This window comes from Sander lucioperca, chromosome 17 (genome assembly GCF_008315115.2).
Source record: "Sander lucioperca isolate FBNREF2018 chromosome 17, SLUC_FBN_1.2, whole genome shotgun sequence".
In the NCBI taxonomy this organism is placed as follows: Eukaryota; Metazoa; Chordata; class Actinopteri; order Perciformes; family Percidae; genus Sander; species Sander lucioperca.
In genome coordinates this window covers 21,383,200-21,398,524 of record NC_050189.1, presented here as the reverse complement: position 1 = coordinate 21,398,524, position 15,325 = coordinate 21,383,200, and the positions used below count along the sequence as shown (strand labels likewise).

Genomic DNA, 15,325 nt, shown 5'->3' with positions numbered 1-15,325 from the left:
TGGTCACTACCACTAGGGCCGCTAAAGACACTGGTCTGTCTACTGGTCCTTGTCATCTGCCTGTTGTCTTGACCAGTTACTGAGTGGTCTTTGGAGTAGTTATTGTACATTTAATACACATTCTCCCCTTTCTCATTGTGTTGGCAACACTGTGCTGAATAAATATAAAAATTAATAAATAAAAATCATTATCTTTTGTGTGTCAAATATTATTGATCATTACTATTAATAGAAATCATAATAACAATGATTAAATTATTATTAGTCGTAGTTGTATGAGTAGTACTATTGACTAGGCAGGTCTGTGTCTTCCTGACTGGTTTAAACTTTACCAATGTGTTGCCCTGCTGTGCCACGCTAAAGGAAAAAAATTAAGCCTATTTGAGTGTATTTTTGGCATATTCATATATAGCTCATTTGCACATTAAAATTCATTTTCAAAGAAACTTGTAATACAAACATTTTTACTTTTAACCCTTGTGTTGTCTTCCCTTCAACCATGAAAAAAACACTTTTTTTCCAACATTTTTTACGCCTTTTTTTACAATTTGTTTTTGCTTTTTCCAAAGTTTTAAATTTTTCTTCTACATTTTCAGCGCTTATTTCTACATCCCATATTTTCTGATCTAAAACAAAAATTTAAAACGGGTCAATGTGACCCGAGGTCAACACAAATGGGTACTTTCATTGTGTAAAGTTTCATTGTGATAGGAGTAAAGGAAAAAAACTGGCCTTACTGGCACACATCTCGGATTCATGAGAATTTCACATATTTCCTCAACTAGGAATTCTTAGGACTTTTAGTATTTTGTTCTGGACACCTCATAGGAATGATCTAAGCTGCAAAAAAATCTTTTACAATTAGTCTATCGTAAAACACTACTTTGCCTGGACTATTTGCGCCAGTAAGAAGCTGGTCATGACCGCTGTGCCATTGGTCGCGGTCGTATTTACCGCCCCTAGTGGTTGTGACCACTGGTCTGTGCCAGAGACCAGCTGGTCCTGACCACACAGATCTTTATAATCAATAATAACAACAATAATAATCATAATATATCTGATATAGTGTATTTTATAGACAAAAGATTATTATCTCTGACATTTATCCAGCTAACAGTGTTGCCAAAACGACAGGAAAGGGGAGAAAATACTAAAGCTGCTTCACAGACCACAGGGACCACAGGGCAGACCAGTGAGGAGCTGGTCGCGACCAGTGTCTTTAGCGCCCCTAGTGGTTGTGACCACTGGTCCGTGCCAGAGACCATGGTCCCGGGACAGACCACAGAATCGGCTACAACCCCTTCTCCAAAACCCGGTGCTAATACGTGTGTTTGTGTGTATGTGTGTGTGTGTGTGTGTGTGTGTGTGTGTGAGTGTACGTACAGCTGGTGAGGTCGGGGGGGCTGTAGCGGTCCGCTGGGTGCATGTACTGCGCGGTGGGCGCCGCCACCTTCAGGTACACGACCTCGCCCGTGTTCTTCAGCGCCACCACGGCGTCTTCGTGGAGGACGTCCTCCAGAGACACGTGGTTCACCTGCCGGGGTCAAAGCTCACGTTTCAGCGTCTGAGATTATAGTTCCAGGTTTTAGTTTAATTATCCAATTCATTTACAGAATCTTCTCAAATTCACTCTGCTGTGAAGAAAGAACTCGGGATATTTAGTGATTAAAATGTTGGGATAATCTAGAAAAAAAAATCATAAAATATTTTAGAAAAAAGCCCCCGATGCTGCTCCATCGGAGTGTAAATGTGTGTGAGTGTTTATCTGATGATCAGGTGGCACCTTGTACAGCAGCCTCGGCCACAGTGTATGAATGTGTGTGAATGGTTCCTGTACTATGGAAAAGAGCTTTGAGTAGTTGTTAAGACTAGAAAAGCACTATATAAAAACAGTCCATTTATCTAACATTATACAGTATCTCACAAAAGTTAGTACACCCCTCACATTTTAGTAAATATTTCATTATATCTTTTAATGGGACAACACTGAAGAAATTACACTTTCCTACAATGTAAAGTATTAAGTGTACAGCTTGTATAAGTGTAAATGTGCTGCCAAGCTAGAGATTGGCATGGGGTACTTTCCATAAAATCATCTCTCAATGCAAATCAAACCAGCTTTTAGGCTAACCGACATAAAAGCATGCCAATCTCTAGGTATGGTGAAGGGTATGTGATGATGTGGGGCTATTTTAATTCAAAAGGCCAAGAGAACTTTATCAGGATGCATAGTATCCTGGATCCATGAAATAACTGGACTTTAAAAATAAAAATCTGCCTGTCTCTATATATATATAATGTTAGATATGTCAATATATATATATTTACGTACGGCCAATATTTTGTCCCCGATCTGTAGCCGTCCGTCGCGGTGCGCTGCTCCTCCCTCGATGATCTTGGTGACGTAGATGCTGTTGTCTCCGGGAACATGTTGGTTCCCCACACCGCCCGCTATACTGAACCCCAGACCTGGTAGGACAGACAGGCAGACAGACAGGTACAGGGAGGCAGACAGGTACAGGGAGGCAGAGAGACAGGTACAGGGACAGAGAAACAGGTACAATGGCAAAGAGACAGAAAGGTACAGAGAGGCAGAGAGACAGGTACAGAGACAGAGAGACAGGTACAGGGGCAGAGAGGCAGAGACAGAGAGGCAGAGAGACAGGCACAGAGACAGAGAGGCAGAGAGACAGGTACAGGGACAGACAGACAGACAAGTACACAGAGAGAGACAGACAGACAGGTAGAGAGAAAGACAAACAAATGACATTTCATCAATAACCCTTTTCAAACTCAAATGAACATTAAAAGCATTCATGTTCTGAAATCTGTCTCCTCGTCTCCTCGTCTCCTTTCCTACCTTTGGGTCCCTTCATGAGTTTGATCTGCGTGACGCGCTCGCTGGGTGGGCGTCTCCGCAACACGTACAGCCTGACGACAGGCCCCGCCTCCTTCAGCGCCTCCACCGCGAGGGAGTGAGTGACCTCACGCACGTCCACGTCGTTAACGAACACGATGCTGTCGTTGACTCTGGAGACAGAGAGAGAGAGAGCGGGATCAACCATTTTTAGAAGGACATTCGGCAGTGGTGCAAAAAATGGGTATGAGCTATATGCTGCGCATAGGGGCGCAGCACCATGGGGGGAGCCAAAGCGATGGTAAAAAGTAATAATAACAAAAAAATATATTTGTTTGGTATGTTCTATCTGTAGCTGCTGTTGTGCGTTTCTAAATCATTTCTGCATTTCCTCAATGTTACTAGTATATAACATTTTAGAGGACCAACAGGCTAGAGTAGTCACCCTGTCTCATAAGATTCCATCATAGAATGTTGAGATAGAATGTTGAGATAGAATGTTGAGATAGAATGTTGACATAGCATGTTGAGATAGAATGTTGACATAGAATGTTGAGATAGAATGTTGAGATAGAATGTTGAGATAGAATGTTGACATAGAATGTTGAGATAGAATGTTGAGATAGAATGTTAAGATAGAATGTTGAGATAGAATGTTGAGATAGAATGTTGAGATAGAATGTTGACATAGCATGTTGAGATAGAATGTTGACATAGAATGTTGAGATAGAATGTTGAGATAGAATGTTAAGATAGAATGTTGACATAGAATGTTGACATAGAATGTTGAAATAGAAGAGGGAGTGGGGAGCGCCGTGAGTGCTGAGCGAGCAGATACGAGTGTACAAGTAGTGAGTTGTCGTCTATGGAAAAAGATGTATAAAGCAAAACAGCTGTATGGACAGCAGTTAATAAGTGGACGGTGAAAGGCAACAGGTAGGATTTAAAGTGTGACGTCTGTGCTTGGAGGCTCGCAAATATTCATGTTAACAGACTAGCTAGCCTTTTGGACACTGGGAATGTAGCAGCCAAATGGGGGTTTACCCAAGGAGGTAAGCTTCTCCTCACAACGCATAGCTCCCATCCTCCTGATGCTAACAAGCCATCACCTTCCGTTAGCATCCCATTGACTGCCATTCATTTTGATGCTACCAAGCCATCACCTCCGTTAGCATCCCATTGACTGCCATTCACTTTGATGCTACCAAGCCATCACCTCCGTTAGCATCCCATTGACTGCCATTCATTTTGACGTCACTTTGACAGAGAATGACTTTCCATCTGAAGAGTTTAAAGACTCTATTTGTCCATTGTTTATTTCTAAAGAAACATGACAATGTATAAAAGGCTCCATTACCTTGTACCTCACGGTATGGCTCCGTAGCAGACAAACAATTGTGTCATAACCACGCAACTTACTGTCGCACAGTAGAGAAACAGATGAGACTAGTGATGACATCAGGTAGGAGTTCTATTAGTTAGTCTCTGTCTCTGTGTGTGTGTGTGTGTGTGTGTGTGTGTGTGTGTGTGTCTGTCTGTGTGTCTGTGTGTGTGTGTGTGTGTGTGTTAATTATATAATAATTTATAATAATAAAATAATTTAGCCACTGTTGTTGCCCGTCGCTCTAACGTTACTCGGCCGTGCTAACGTTACTGTGCTAACATTAAAGACATGTCACTTCAAGCATGCAGCGGAGCAACATTATGAACGCAATATGAATGCTACAGACCACTGAGAAAGACGGGTTAAGAGCAATGATTAAAACACTGGATTTAAGATGCCTTGCCTCGCTGAAATACGTCCACTAACTTACAAACATTATTCAAACAGCGAAGGAGGCTGACAGCGGAGCTACGTTCAGTCACCACTACAACCTAACTTACCTGTGGCCAAGCTAGTCTTTATACAACTAGCTTACAACTATTTGGTTTGGAAAGCGAAACTATGTTAAAGTTGTTTGTATGTGTATTCTTTCAATTTGAGTTTATTTTACTACTTTGCAGTTTGCACAATGAAAATAGTTTAGATTATGTAACTGTTTGATGCATTCTCCTTCATATAAAGTTATTACATAATGTCGTGGAGCCAAACACTTTAGTAATCACAGCTTAACAGACATTAAAATGGTTTTGTGATATTCTATGTACTCCTGACAGTAGAATAAGCCGTTATAAACCTAGATAAAGGCCCGTTATTGTTATTTATTTAAATTTATTTTAAGAAGTTTGATTACATTATATTTTCGATTTGAATGCACAATTGTTTTTTAAATAACAAATAAATAAGAATTCAATACATTACATCTATGTTATTTTGTGTTAGGAAAGTAATGTTTAGTTAGGAAGGTCTGGAGCCTTTAGTCTCTTCAACATGGTGAAGGAAGGTAAAGGTGGTAAAGGTATACAGTTTATTATTAATTCAGCAGTATCGATCGGTATCGGGTATCGACAGATACACAAAGCCCTGGCATCTGAAAAAGTTGGATCGGTGCATCCCTAGTTAAGTGTCTTGCTCAGGGACACGTTGGTTGATGTATCACAGTGGGAATCAAACCCAGGTCTCCCACACCAAAGGCATGGGTCATATCCACTGGACCATCACCACCCCTCACACCCCTGTGTGTGTGTGTGTGTGTGTGTGTGTGTGTGTGTGTGTGTGTGTGTGTGTGTGTGTGTGTGTGTACCTGAGGCGTCCGTCCTGGGCAGCAGCTCCTCCAGGAATGATCTTGGTGATGAAGATGGACGGGTCGTCTCCAATGTGAGGATTATCAGTTCCTCCTGCGATGCTGAATCCCAGACCAGAGTTACCCTGAACACACACACACACACACACACACACACACATACACACAGACACACACACACACACACAGACATACACACATACACACACACACACACATATACACATACACAGAGACACACACACACACACACACACATATACACATACACAGAGACACACACATAGACAGAGACACACATACACACACATACACAGAGACACACACACACACACACACGCACACACACACACAGACACACACACACACACACACACACACACACAAACAAACACACACACACACACACACACACACACACACACACTCACACATACATACACACACACAGACATACACACACAGACACAGACACACACACACACACACACACACACACACACACACACACACACACAGAGACACACAGACACACACACACACACACACACACACAGACAAACACACACACACACACAGACACACACATTAAAACATTATCAAAATAGTTTAGTTGACAACTAATTGATTAATTGATTAATTGATGCTTTAACTGCTGCTGTGACTGTAATTATGATGTTATAACAGAGTTGAAATGGTTCTGATGGTTCTGATGGATCTCTTGTTGTATCTGATGACAGCAGCTGTGTTCAGCTCTTTGATTTCTTATCCGGTTCCTAAAATAACCTGCGGGGAGTTAAAAATATTCTGCTGCTGTCAGTTTATGTCCTGTGAGCACAGCTTTTAAACAGATCGACAGAAACCTCCCACCTCAGAGAGTTGGTTCCTCTCGTCTACGGAGAACACTAGCTCACGCTCACCTGTCACTTCATCTCCTCCTCTAATGTCTCTTTAAACCAAACGGCCTCTGGGTCTGAAGAATGGAGCTAACGCTCAAGTTCTTTAAAGCTGCCATATCTAATCTGAAAGTCTAAATACATTGTAAAACCTTAAATGTCCAAAAACTGCCAGAAACATTGAATCTGCTCAAAGCTGCATTCTCTCTAGCTTCCAGCAGGGGGCGACTCCCCCAGCTCCAAACAGAAGGCTATGAGAACTGTGTGTGTGTGTGTGTGTGTGTGTGTGTGTGTGTGTGTGTGTGTGTGTGTGTGTGTGTGTGTGTGTGTGTGTTTGCGTCTGTGCGTGTGCGTGTGCGTGTGTGTATTACTGTGTAATGTGTGTACTGTGTGTATTGTGTGTATTATTGTGTGTATTATGTGTGTATTATTACCCTCTCCAGAGTGATCTCTTCGTACTCCAGCTCTGTGTGTGTTGTGTGTACTGTGTGTATTGCGTGTATATTGTGTGTATTATGTGTATTATAGTGTATATTGTGTGTATTTACCCTCTCCAGAGTGATCTCTTTGTACTCCAGCTGTGTGTGTGTTGTGTGTACTGTGTGTACTGTGGGTATTGCGTGTATATTGTGTGTATTATGTGTATTTACCCTCTCCAGAGTGATCTCTTCGTACTCCAGCTCTCCTTCTGATCCGTTCATCTGTAAAAACAGAAAAAGATTTTGATTTTTTTAATCAGGATTTCTCTGCCGATGGCTTGTCTCCACGGCAACTCCATGGTAACAGCTGTGGAGCCCTCAGGGGGCCGGTTACCTAGGCAACTGTAACTGTAGCTATGGCGACCACCTTTCTCTCTCATATCAAGTCCTCAACAACAGGATGATTACATCACTTCCTGCAATCTGCCGTTAAAACATTCAGTCACAAACATACAAACTCCTTCACACAGCGGACGCAGTAGGACCGTGTGTGTATTACTGTGTGTATTACTGTATGGATTACTGTGTGTATTACTGTGTGTATTACTGTATGGATTACTGTGTGTATTACTGTGTGTATTACTGTATGGATTACTGTGTGTATTACTGTGTGTATTACTGTATGGATTACTGTGTGTATTACTGTGTGTATTGTAATACACACAGCGGACGCAGTAGGACTTTGTGTGTATTACTGTGTGTATTACTGCATACATTATAATACACACAGCGGACGCAGTAGGACCATGTGTGTATTACTGTGTGTATTACTGTGTATTACTGTATGTATTGTAATACACACAGACCGCAGGGGGAACAGAACTCATATTTAAACTACTATCCTCTGCGGTGTTGGCCAGAGAACAGAAAAAACAGACACAAGATCACTTTTTAGGGAGCCGAACCTCACCAGTTACTGGATCTGTCCGTTATAAACTATCAGCTTTCAAACAGTTCAAAGGGCTGAAAGCATCACTTCCTCATCAATGGGTTCATATGGTATGCTAAAGCTACCGCTGGCCGGTCACGTGAACAGGTTACACTGTCTTTTCTCCTTAACTTCCTCAACTCCTTAACTTCTTCAGGACATGAACACCTGGAAGGAATGGAGGGCAGCAAACACAGGGGAGGTGGCAAAGTCATGCCTAAGGAAAGAGGCACTGGTGGGCATCATGGCATCCGTCAGAGCGGGGTTAGGCTACTTCCCAAAGAATCAGGTGGGCAAGGCCCAGGCCAAGGAGAGACACACATACTCCAGGAAGCGGTCCGAACAGTTGTGGAGGAAGAGCGAGTGAGTAGGGCGGTGGGTTTCCGGCAGCAGGGAGCTTGGACAAGATGGGAGAGTACACCGCATAGCAGGATGACCTGGGCAAACATGCAGGCAGCCTTCCAATGCATCCTGTTCCTTGTGCAAGCAGTCTACGATGCCCTACCAAGCCCAGCTAACCTCCACACCTGGGGGAAAGTGAAACACCTTCCTGCCGTCTTTGCTCTGGAAGAGGCTCTCTAGAACATCTCCTCAGTAGCTGTCCAAAGGCCCTTGCAGATGGCCGCTATCTTTGGCACCACGACCAGGTGCTAAGCCGCACCCATCAGCACCTGCAAACACCCACACGCTCCAAAGAAGGCAATCTCCTTTGTCAAAGCTGGAGAGAAAACCCGGCCAAGACCAAGCACTCCATCAGCAGGTCTCCTCTACACAGCCTCTGACTGGCAGCTGCAGGCTGACCTGGGAAAGCAGCTAAAGTGTCCACAACACATCACTCTGTCCAGATATGATCATCACCTCCGAGGCTTCAAAACAACTGATCAGACTGGAACTTAGAGGGTCCTATCCTGCACCCGGCGCAGCATAGCACAAAGCCCAACCCAAGTGTCTTTGCTAGTTTAAGACCGACCCAGTTGTCAGTTTCCCACGTCGTTTAAATAGCAAATGCACCTGCGCCCATCTGTGGCCCATGGTCTTACAGTGAGGTGTGTTCAGGTGCATTCTGGTCTTACAGGGAGGTGTGTTCAGGTGCATTCTGGTCTTACAGGGAGGTGTGTTCAGGTGCATTCTGGGCGTGTAGTCAGGGCCTGATCAACCCTGGCTGGGTCGCTGGGAGGAGTGTCTGATGTTGACCCAAAAACACCTGATGACCCCATGTCACATCACCTGTTTCCTGGTGAAAGTCTTGTGTTTTCTCCTTAACTTCTTCAGGACATGAACACCTGTTTCCTGGTGAAAGTCTTGTGTTTTCTCCTTAACTTCTTCAGGACATGAACACCTGTTTCCTGGTGAAAGTCTTGTGTTTTCTCCTTAACTTCTTCAGGACATGATCACCTGTTTCCTGGTGAAAGTCTTGTGTTTTCTCCTTAACTTCTTCAGGACATGAACACCTGTTTCCTGGTGAAAGTCTTGTGTTTTCTCCTTAACTTCTTCAGGACATGAACACCTGTTTCCTGGGTGAAAGTTTTGTGTTTTAGGAGCCAAACGTCCCCCCTGACCTCCTCCCTACGATGATCTTCATGTTCTTATACAGCAGCAGTCAACGTGCTGCTGACAGTAATAAATATGAGGAATACATACCAATAACAGAGCTTCACTTCCCAGAGATATAAGTACGAATGCTTCATGAGAACATTTCTGCAGGTTAAAAGGACGTTTTTCCTCGAAGCTGTCGCACCAAACACTTGCTCTGCCTGTCTGCTGGTCTGTCTGTCTCTCTGCCTGTCTGTTTGTTTGTCTGCCTGTCTGTCTGTCTGTCTGTCTGTTTGTCTGTCTGCCTGTCTGTCTGCCTGTCTGCCTGTCTGTCTGTCTGCCTGTCTGCTGGTCTGTCTGTCTCTCTGCCTGTCTGTTTGTTTGTCTGCCTGTCTGTCTGTCTGTCTGTCTGTCTGCCTGTCTGTCTCTCTGCCTGTCTGCTGGTCTGTCTGTCTCTCTGCCTGTCTGTCTGTTTGTCTGTCTGCCTGTCTGTCTGTCTGTCTGTCTGTCTGTCTGTCTGTCTCTCTGCCTCTCTGTCTGCCTGCCTGTCTGTCTCTCTGCCTGTCTGTCTGCCTGCCTGTCTGTCTCTCTGCCTGTCTGTCTCTCTGTCTGTTTGCCTCTCTGCCTGTCTGTCTCTCTGCCTGTCTGCCTCTCTGCCTGTCTGCCTGCCTGCCTGTCTGTATTCGCTGCAGGCTACACAGCTGTCGACTCTACAACTCTCTCTTCGTCGTGTCTTTGTGTCTCTGGAGAATCTGGAGGTTATATAACGGAGAGAGAGACTGTTACAGTTCACTGTGAATTAATTACACCTCACTTCCCCTGACAGCTCTCTCTCTCTCTCTCTCTCTCTCTCTCTCTCTCTCTCTCCCTCTCTCTCTGTCTGTCTCTCTCTCTCTCACTCTCTCTATCTCTCTCTCTCTCTCTCTCTCTCTCTCTCTCTCCCTCTCCCTCTCTCTCTCTCTGAGTCTATGTCTCTCGACCACCCAGGCAGAGATGACAGAGGGCCATTCTGCTGTTTAAAAAGGCCAGAAATATTAAAACCTCTATCACAGAGTCATGATAAGCTGAGGGTTTCAATGAGTCCAGAACAAATCAAAACCAGACGAGGATCAAAACCCGCCGGCCTCGAGGAACCAATCTGGACCTCGAAGAACAAAGACGCTTCAAAAGCATCAAGAATAGAACTGAAAGCATTGAAAGCGTCTTATGGCGCTGACACACCAGCCCGATAATCGGCCGTTGAACAGTCTGGCGAGGTCGGTGACTCGAGTCTGGTCGGTGTGTTCTGTGCCGTCGTCCGTTGGAGGGGCCGTCGGCTTTCATTTTGGCTGATTTGACATGTATAATCAGAGATGCGGGCACTGCCGGCAGTCGGACTCAATGACCCATCTGATTGGTGGAGAGCTAACCTGGAAATGGGGAGCGGGATGAGCGTGACTAGAGTCTCTCAAAATCTGATGAAAATCTGTTAAACTGACCTTTGTTGATCTGAAATGAAGACAGATTCAGCAACTGCACGGCCTATTTCTCTCTTAAAATGTTTTCAGAAACACGTTTCGGTGAACTATTTTAGTACAATATGAGATTGTATTCTGAACGAGCTGCCATTATGGTCGGTTGTAAAATCCGGAAGTAGCCAGACCCACGTGACATGTTCGTCCAATCAGCTGCCGGTTTTAAATTTTTGGGCGACAATACAGATTAGTGCCGCCTGCTGTTAAGGAGACGTATTACGTGCATGTGGAACAAACATGGACTACGATGACGTTACGACTTTCTGACTCTTTGAGACTTTGAGGGGTTGAGAACGAGACTTTGAGGGGTTGAGACCGAGAATTTGAGGGGTCGAGACCGAGAATTTGAGGGGTCAAGACCAAGACTTTGAGGGGTCGAGACCGAGACTTTGAGGGGTTTAGACCGAGACTTTGAGGGGCCGAGATCGAGACTTTGAGGGGTTGAGACAGATACTTTGAGGGGTTGAGACGGATACTTTGAGGGGTGTAGACTGAGACTTTGAGGGGTCGAGACTGAGACTTTGAGGGGTGTAGACCGAGACTTTGAGGGGTCGAGACTGAGACTTTGAGGAGCTTAGACCGAGACTTTGAGGGGTCGAGAGCAAGACTTTAAGGGGTTGAGACCGAGACTTTAAGGGGTTTAGACCGATACTTTGAGGGGTCGAGATCGAGACTTTGAGGGGTTTAGTCCGAGACTTTGAGGGGTTTAGTCCGAGACTTTGAGGGGTTTAAACCGAGACTTTGAGGGGTTTGGACCGCGACTTTGAAGGGTTGAGACCGAGACTTTGAGGGGTTTAGAGCGAGACTTTGAGGGGTTGAGACTGAGACTTTGAGGGGTCGAGACCAAGACTTTGAGGGGTTTAGACCAAGACTCTGAGGGGTTTAGACCGAGACTTTGAAGGGTTGAGACCGAGACTTTGAGGGGTTTAGAGCGAGACTTTGAGGGGTTGAGGCCAAGACTTTGATGGGTCGAGACCAAGACTTTGAGGGGCCGAGATCGAGACTTTGAGGGGTCGAGACCGAGACTTTGACGGGCTGAGACGGATACTTTGAGGGGTCGAGACTGAGACTTTGAGGGGTGTAGACCGAGACTTTGAGGGGTCGAGACTGAGACTTTTAGGGGTTGAGACCGAGACTTTGAGGGGTGTAGACCGAGACTTTGAGGGGTCGAGACTGAGACTTTGAGGGGTGTAGACCGAGACTTTGAGGGGTCGAGACTGAGACTTTGAGGGGTTGAGACCGAGACTTTGAGGGGTGTAGACCGAGACTTTGAGGGGTCGAGACTGAGACTTTGAGGGGTGTAGACCGAGACTTTGAGGGGTCGAGACTGAGACTTTGAGGAGCTTAGACCGAGACTTTGAGGGGTCGAGACTGAGACTTTGAGGGGTTTAGACCGAGACTTTGAGGGGTTGAGAGCAAGACTTTAAGGGGTTGAAACCGAGACTTTAAGGGGTTTAGACCGATACTTTGAGGGGTTTAGTCCGAGACTTTGAGGGGTTTAGTCCGAGACTTTGAGGGGTTTAGACCGAGACTTTGAGGGGTCGAGACCGAGACTTTGAGGGGTCGAGACTGAGACTTTTAGGGGTTGAGACCGAGACTTTGAGGGGTGTAGACCGAGACTTTGAGGGGTCGAGACTGAGACTTTGAGGGGTGTAGACCGAGACTTTGAGGGGTCGAGACTGAGACTTTGAGGGGTGTAGACCGAGACTTTGAGGGGTCGAGACTGAGACTTTGAGGAGCTTAGACCGAGACTTTGAGGGGTCGAGACTGAGACTTTGAGGGGTTTAGACCGAGACTTTGAGGGGTTGAGAGCAAGACTTTAAGGGGTTGAAACCGAGACTTTAAGGGGTTTAGACCGATACTTTGAGGGGTTTAGTCCGAGACTTTGAGGGGTTTAGTCCGAGACTTTGAGGGGTTTAGACCGAGACTTTGAGGGGTTGAGACTGAGACTTTGAGGGGTCGAGACCAAGACTTTGAGGGGTTTAGCCCAAGACTCTGAGGGGTTTAGACCGAGACTTTGAAGGGTTGAGACCGAGACTTTGAGGGGTTTAGAGCGAGACTTTGAGGGGTTGAGACCGAGACTTTGAGGGGTTTAGAGCGAGACTTTGAGGGGTCGAGACCGAGACTTTGAGGGGTTTAGAGCGAGACTTTGAGGGGTCGAGACCGAGACTTTGTCACTCCTCAAATTGATCTGAAAGATCCACATTCACATAAAGAAACACAGGCAGAAATCTAATCCACTCATACAGACCCTTACACACGGTCAGTACTGTAAGCCACTATAATCACACATGACCAGGAAGCTAACGTTAGTTTAGCTAACAGCTAATTTAAATTAAAAAAAAAACACTAGCTGACACAGTTTGCTTCAGTCTAAACACTGGGAAAAGCAGGCTACAGCTAAATTAAGACTTTATAGTAATACCAATAAACCAAGTATTGATTGATTGTATTTTAAATGAGCACAAGTAAAGTAGAACTGACGTTAACAGCTGTTATATATTTTAACGGTCATTTTCATATTTTATTTTGAGGGTCTTTTAAAGTGTTGTACAAAAATATGCCGCCAGTTGTGCCGCCTGACCGTCAAGTGTTTCAACGCATGCTTGATACAAAGAGTGTAGAAACCGTCACGTTTTCTACTACGTATTGGATCGTGCAGCACAGGTCGCGTACCGACAATCCCCACACTGAACAGCCATACATAGACAACATCAAACAGCTCCACTCAGGCTTCATTACACTGTTCCTATATGTATCTGTATGTATATGTTCCTATATGTATCTGTATGTATATGTTCCTATATGTATCTGTATGTTCCTATATTTATCTGTATGTTTCTAGATGTATTTTATGTCATTTGAGCCACAGATGTCTGTCAGCTGGACAGACAATAATGTTTTATTTGATCTATTTCACGTCTTTATTGCCAGAAGAATCTTGATAAAAGACCAGTTTGAGATATAATCCTGAGTCTTTATATCTGAGACCTTTAAGAAGTATTCTAGAGGCCGATCTTGAGTACTACAACACCGTAGTTAGTCTAGATCAACAGACAGTCCTTCCAGAAAAATGACGAGATTTTTTGTGATTGTTGCAGGCAAAAATCCTTGATTATGCGGCATGTTTTCTTAAAAAATGCGATGGAATATGCGGGATATTTATGCAATTTTATGCAATGAAATTGCGGGAACTTCCAAAAATTGCGGGAACTTGCAACAATTGCGGGAACTTGCAAAAACTGCGGATTCATCACGGCTTTATCGCGGGGTTTGCAGCTTTTCGATGATGTTCACGTCACGTAATTACGTCACTTCGTAACGTCACTTCGTAACGTCACTTCGTAACGTCACTTCGTAACGTCACTTCGTAACGTCACTTCGTAACGTCACTTCGTAACGTCACTTCGTAACGTCATTTCGTAACGTCATTTCGTAACATCACTTCGTAACATCACTTCGTAACGTTCCCATGGCAACAGGGGGAAATGGCTGCTCTTGTGTGAAGTAAACGCAACATTTTTCAACTTTCTGATAAGATATATGTGTGACTTTTTTGCAACGAAAATGCAGGGATTATGAAATCATGCAAGTCCCGCATATTTTGCGCGGAAATCGGCAATTTATGCGCTGAAAGTGCGACGTATTTGAAAAAATGCGCCCCCCCCACATAAATATGCAGACTTTGGCTGATTATGCGTTGAATTATGAGATCACATAATCACGTTTTTCTGGAGGGACTGAACAGAGTACTACTACACTGTAGTTAGCATGTATTAGAGTCCAGATCAGAGTACTACTACACTGTAGTTAGCATGTATTAGAGTCCAGATCAGAGTACTACTACACTGTAGTCAGCATGTATTAGAGTCTAGATCAGAGTACTACTACACTGTAGTCAGCATGTATTAGAGTCCAGATCAGAGTACTACTACACTGTAGTCAGCATGTATTAGAGTCTAGATCAGAGTACTACTACACTATAGTTAGCATGTATTAGAGTAAAGATCAGAGTACTACTACACTGTAGTCAGCATGTATTAGAGTCTAGATCAGAGTACTACTACACTGTAGTCAGCATGTATTAGAGTCCAGATCAGAGTACTACTACACTGTAGTCAGCATGTATTAGAGTCCAGATCAGAGTACTACTACACTGTAGTTAGCATGTATTAGAGTCCAGATCAGAGTACATTTACAGGGTAACTGCCTGAACACAACAAGCTTTCACGATGTAAACTTTAGAAGAACCAACGGCTCTTTCCCACTTTATGATTCTAAAATGAAATATAAAATATTTAGATTTTTCGGAATTTCGTTCTTATAATATTCCAACTTTTTCGCCTCTTTTCTCAAAATGTTCTAAAATATATATCGACTTTTTTTTTAAGTTTCTGATTTTGTTCTAATGAAAGTCTTCGTCTATGAACGTAT

The 15,325-nt window shown here is 44.2% G+C and overlaps 1 protein-coding gene across 2 annotated transcripts in view; it reads right to left on the bottom strand.

Moving 5' to 3' along the window:
* dlg4b (discs, large homolog 4b (Drosophila)) overlaps positions 1 to 15,325 on the bottom strand; it is a 61,782-nt gene that overhangs the window by 14,008 nt on the left and 32,449 nt on the right. For both annotated transcript variants that reach the window (XM_035993848.1, XM_031316283.2), the window contains 5 exons: positions 7,088 to 7,138; positions 5,542 to 5,666; positions 2,861 to 3,030; positions 2,333 to 2,469; positions 1,384 to 1,534 (listed from right to left, as the gene is read on the bottom strand). In XM_035993848.1, coding sequence (XP_035849741.1) covers positions 1,384 to 1,534; positions 2,333 to 2,469; positions 2,861 to 3,030; positions 5,542 to 5,666; positions 7,088 to 7,138 — 634 coding nt within the window. The remainder of the gene's footprint in view (positions 1 to 1,383; positions 1,535 to 2,332; positions 2,470 to 2,860; positions 3,031 to 5,541; positions 5,667 to 7,087; positions 7,139 to 15,325) is intronic.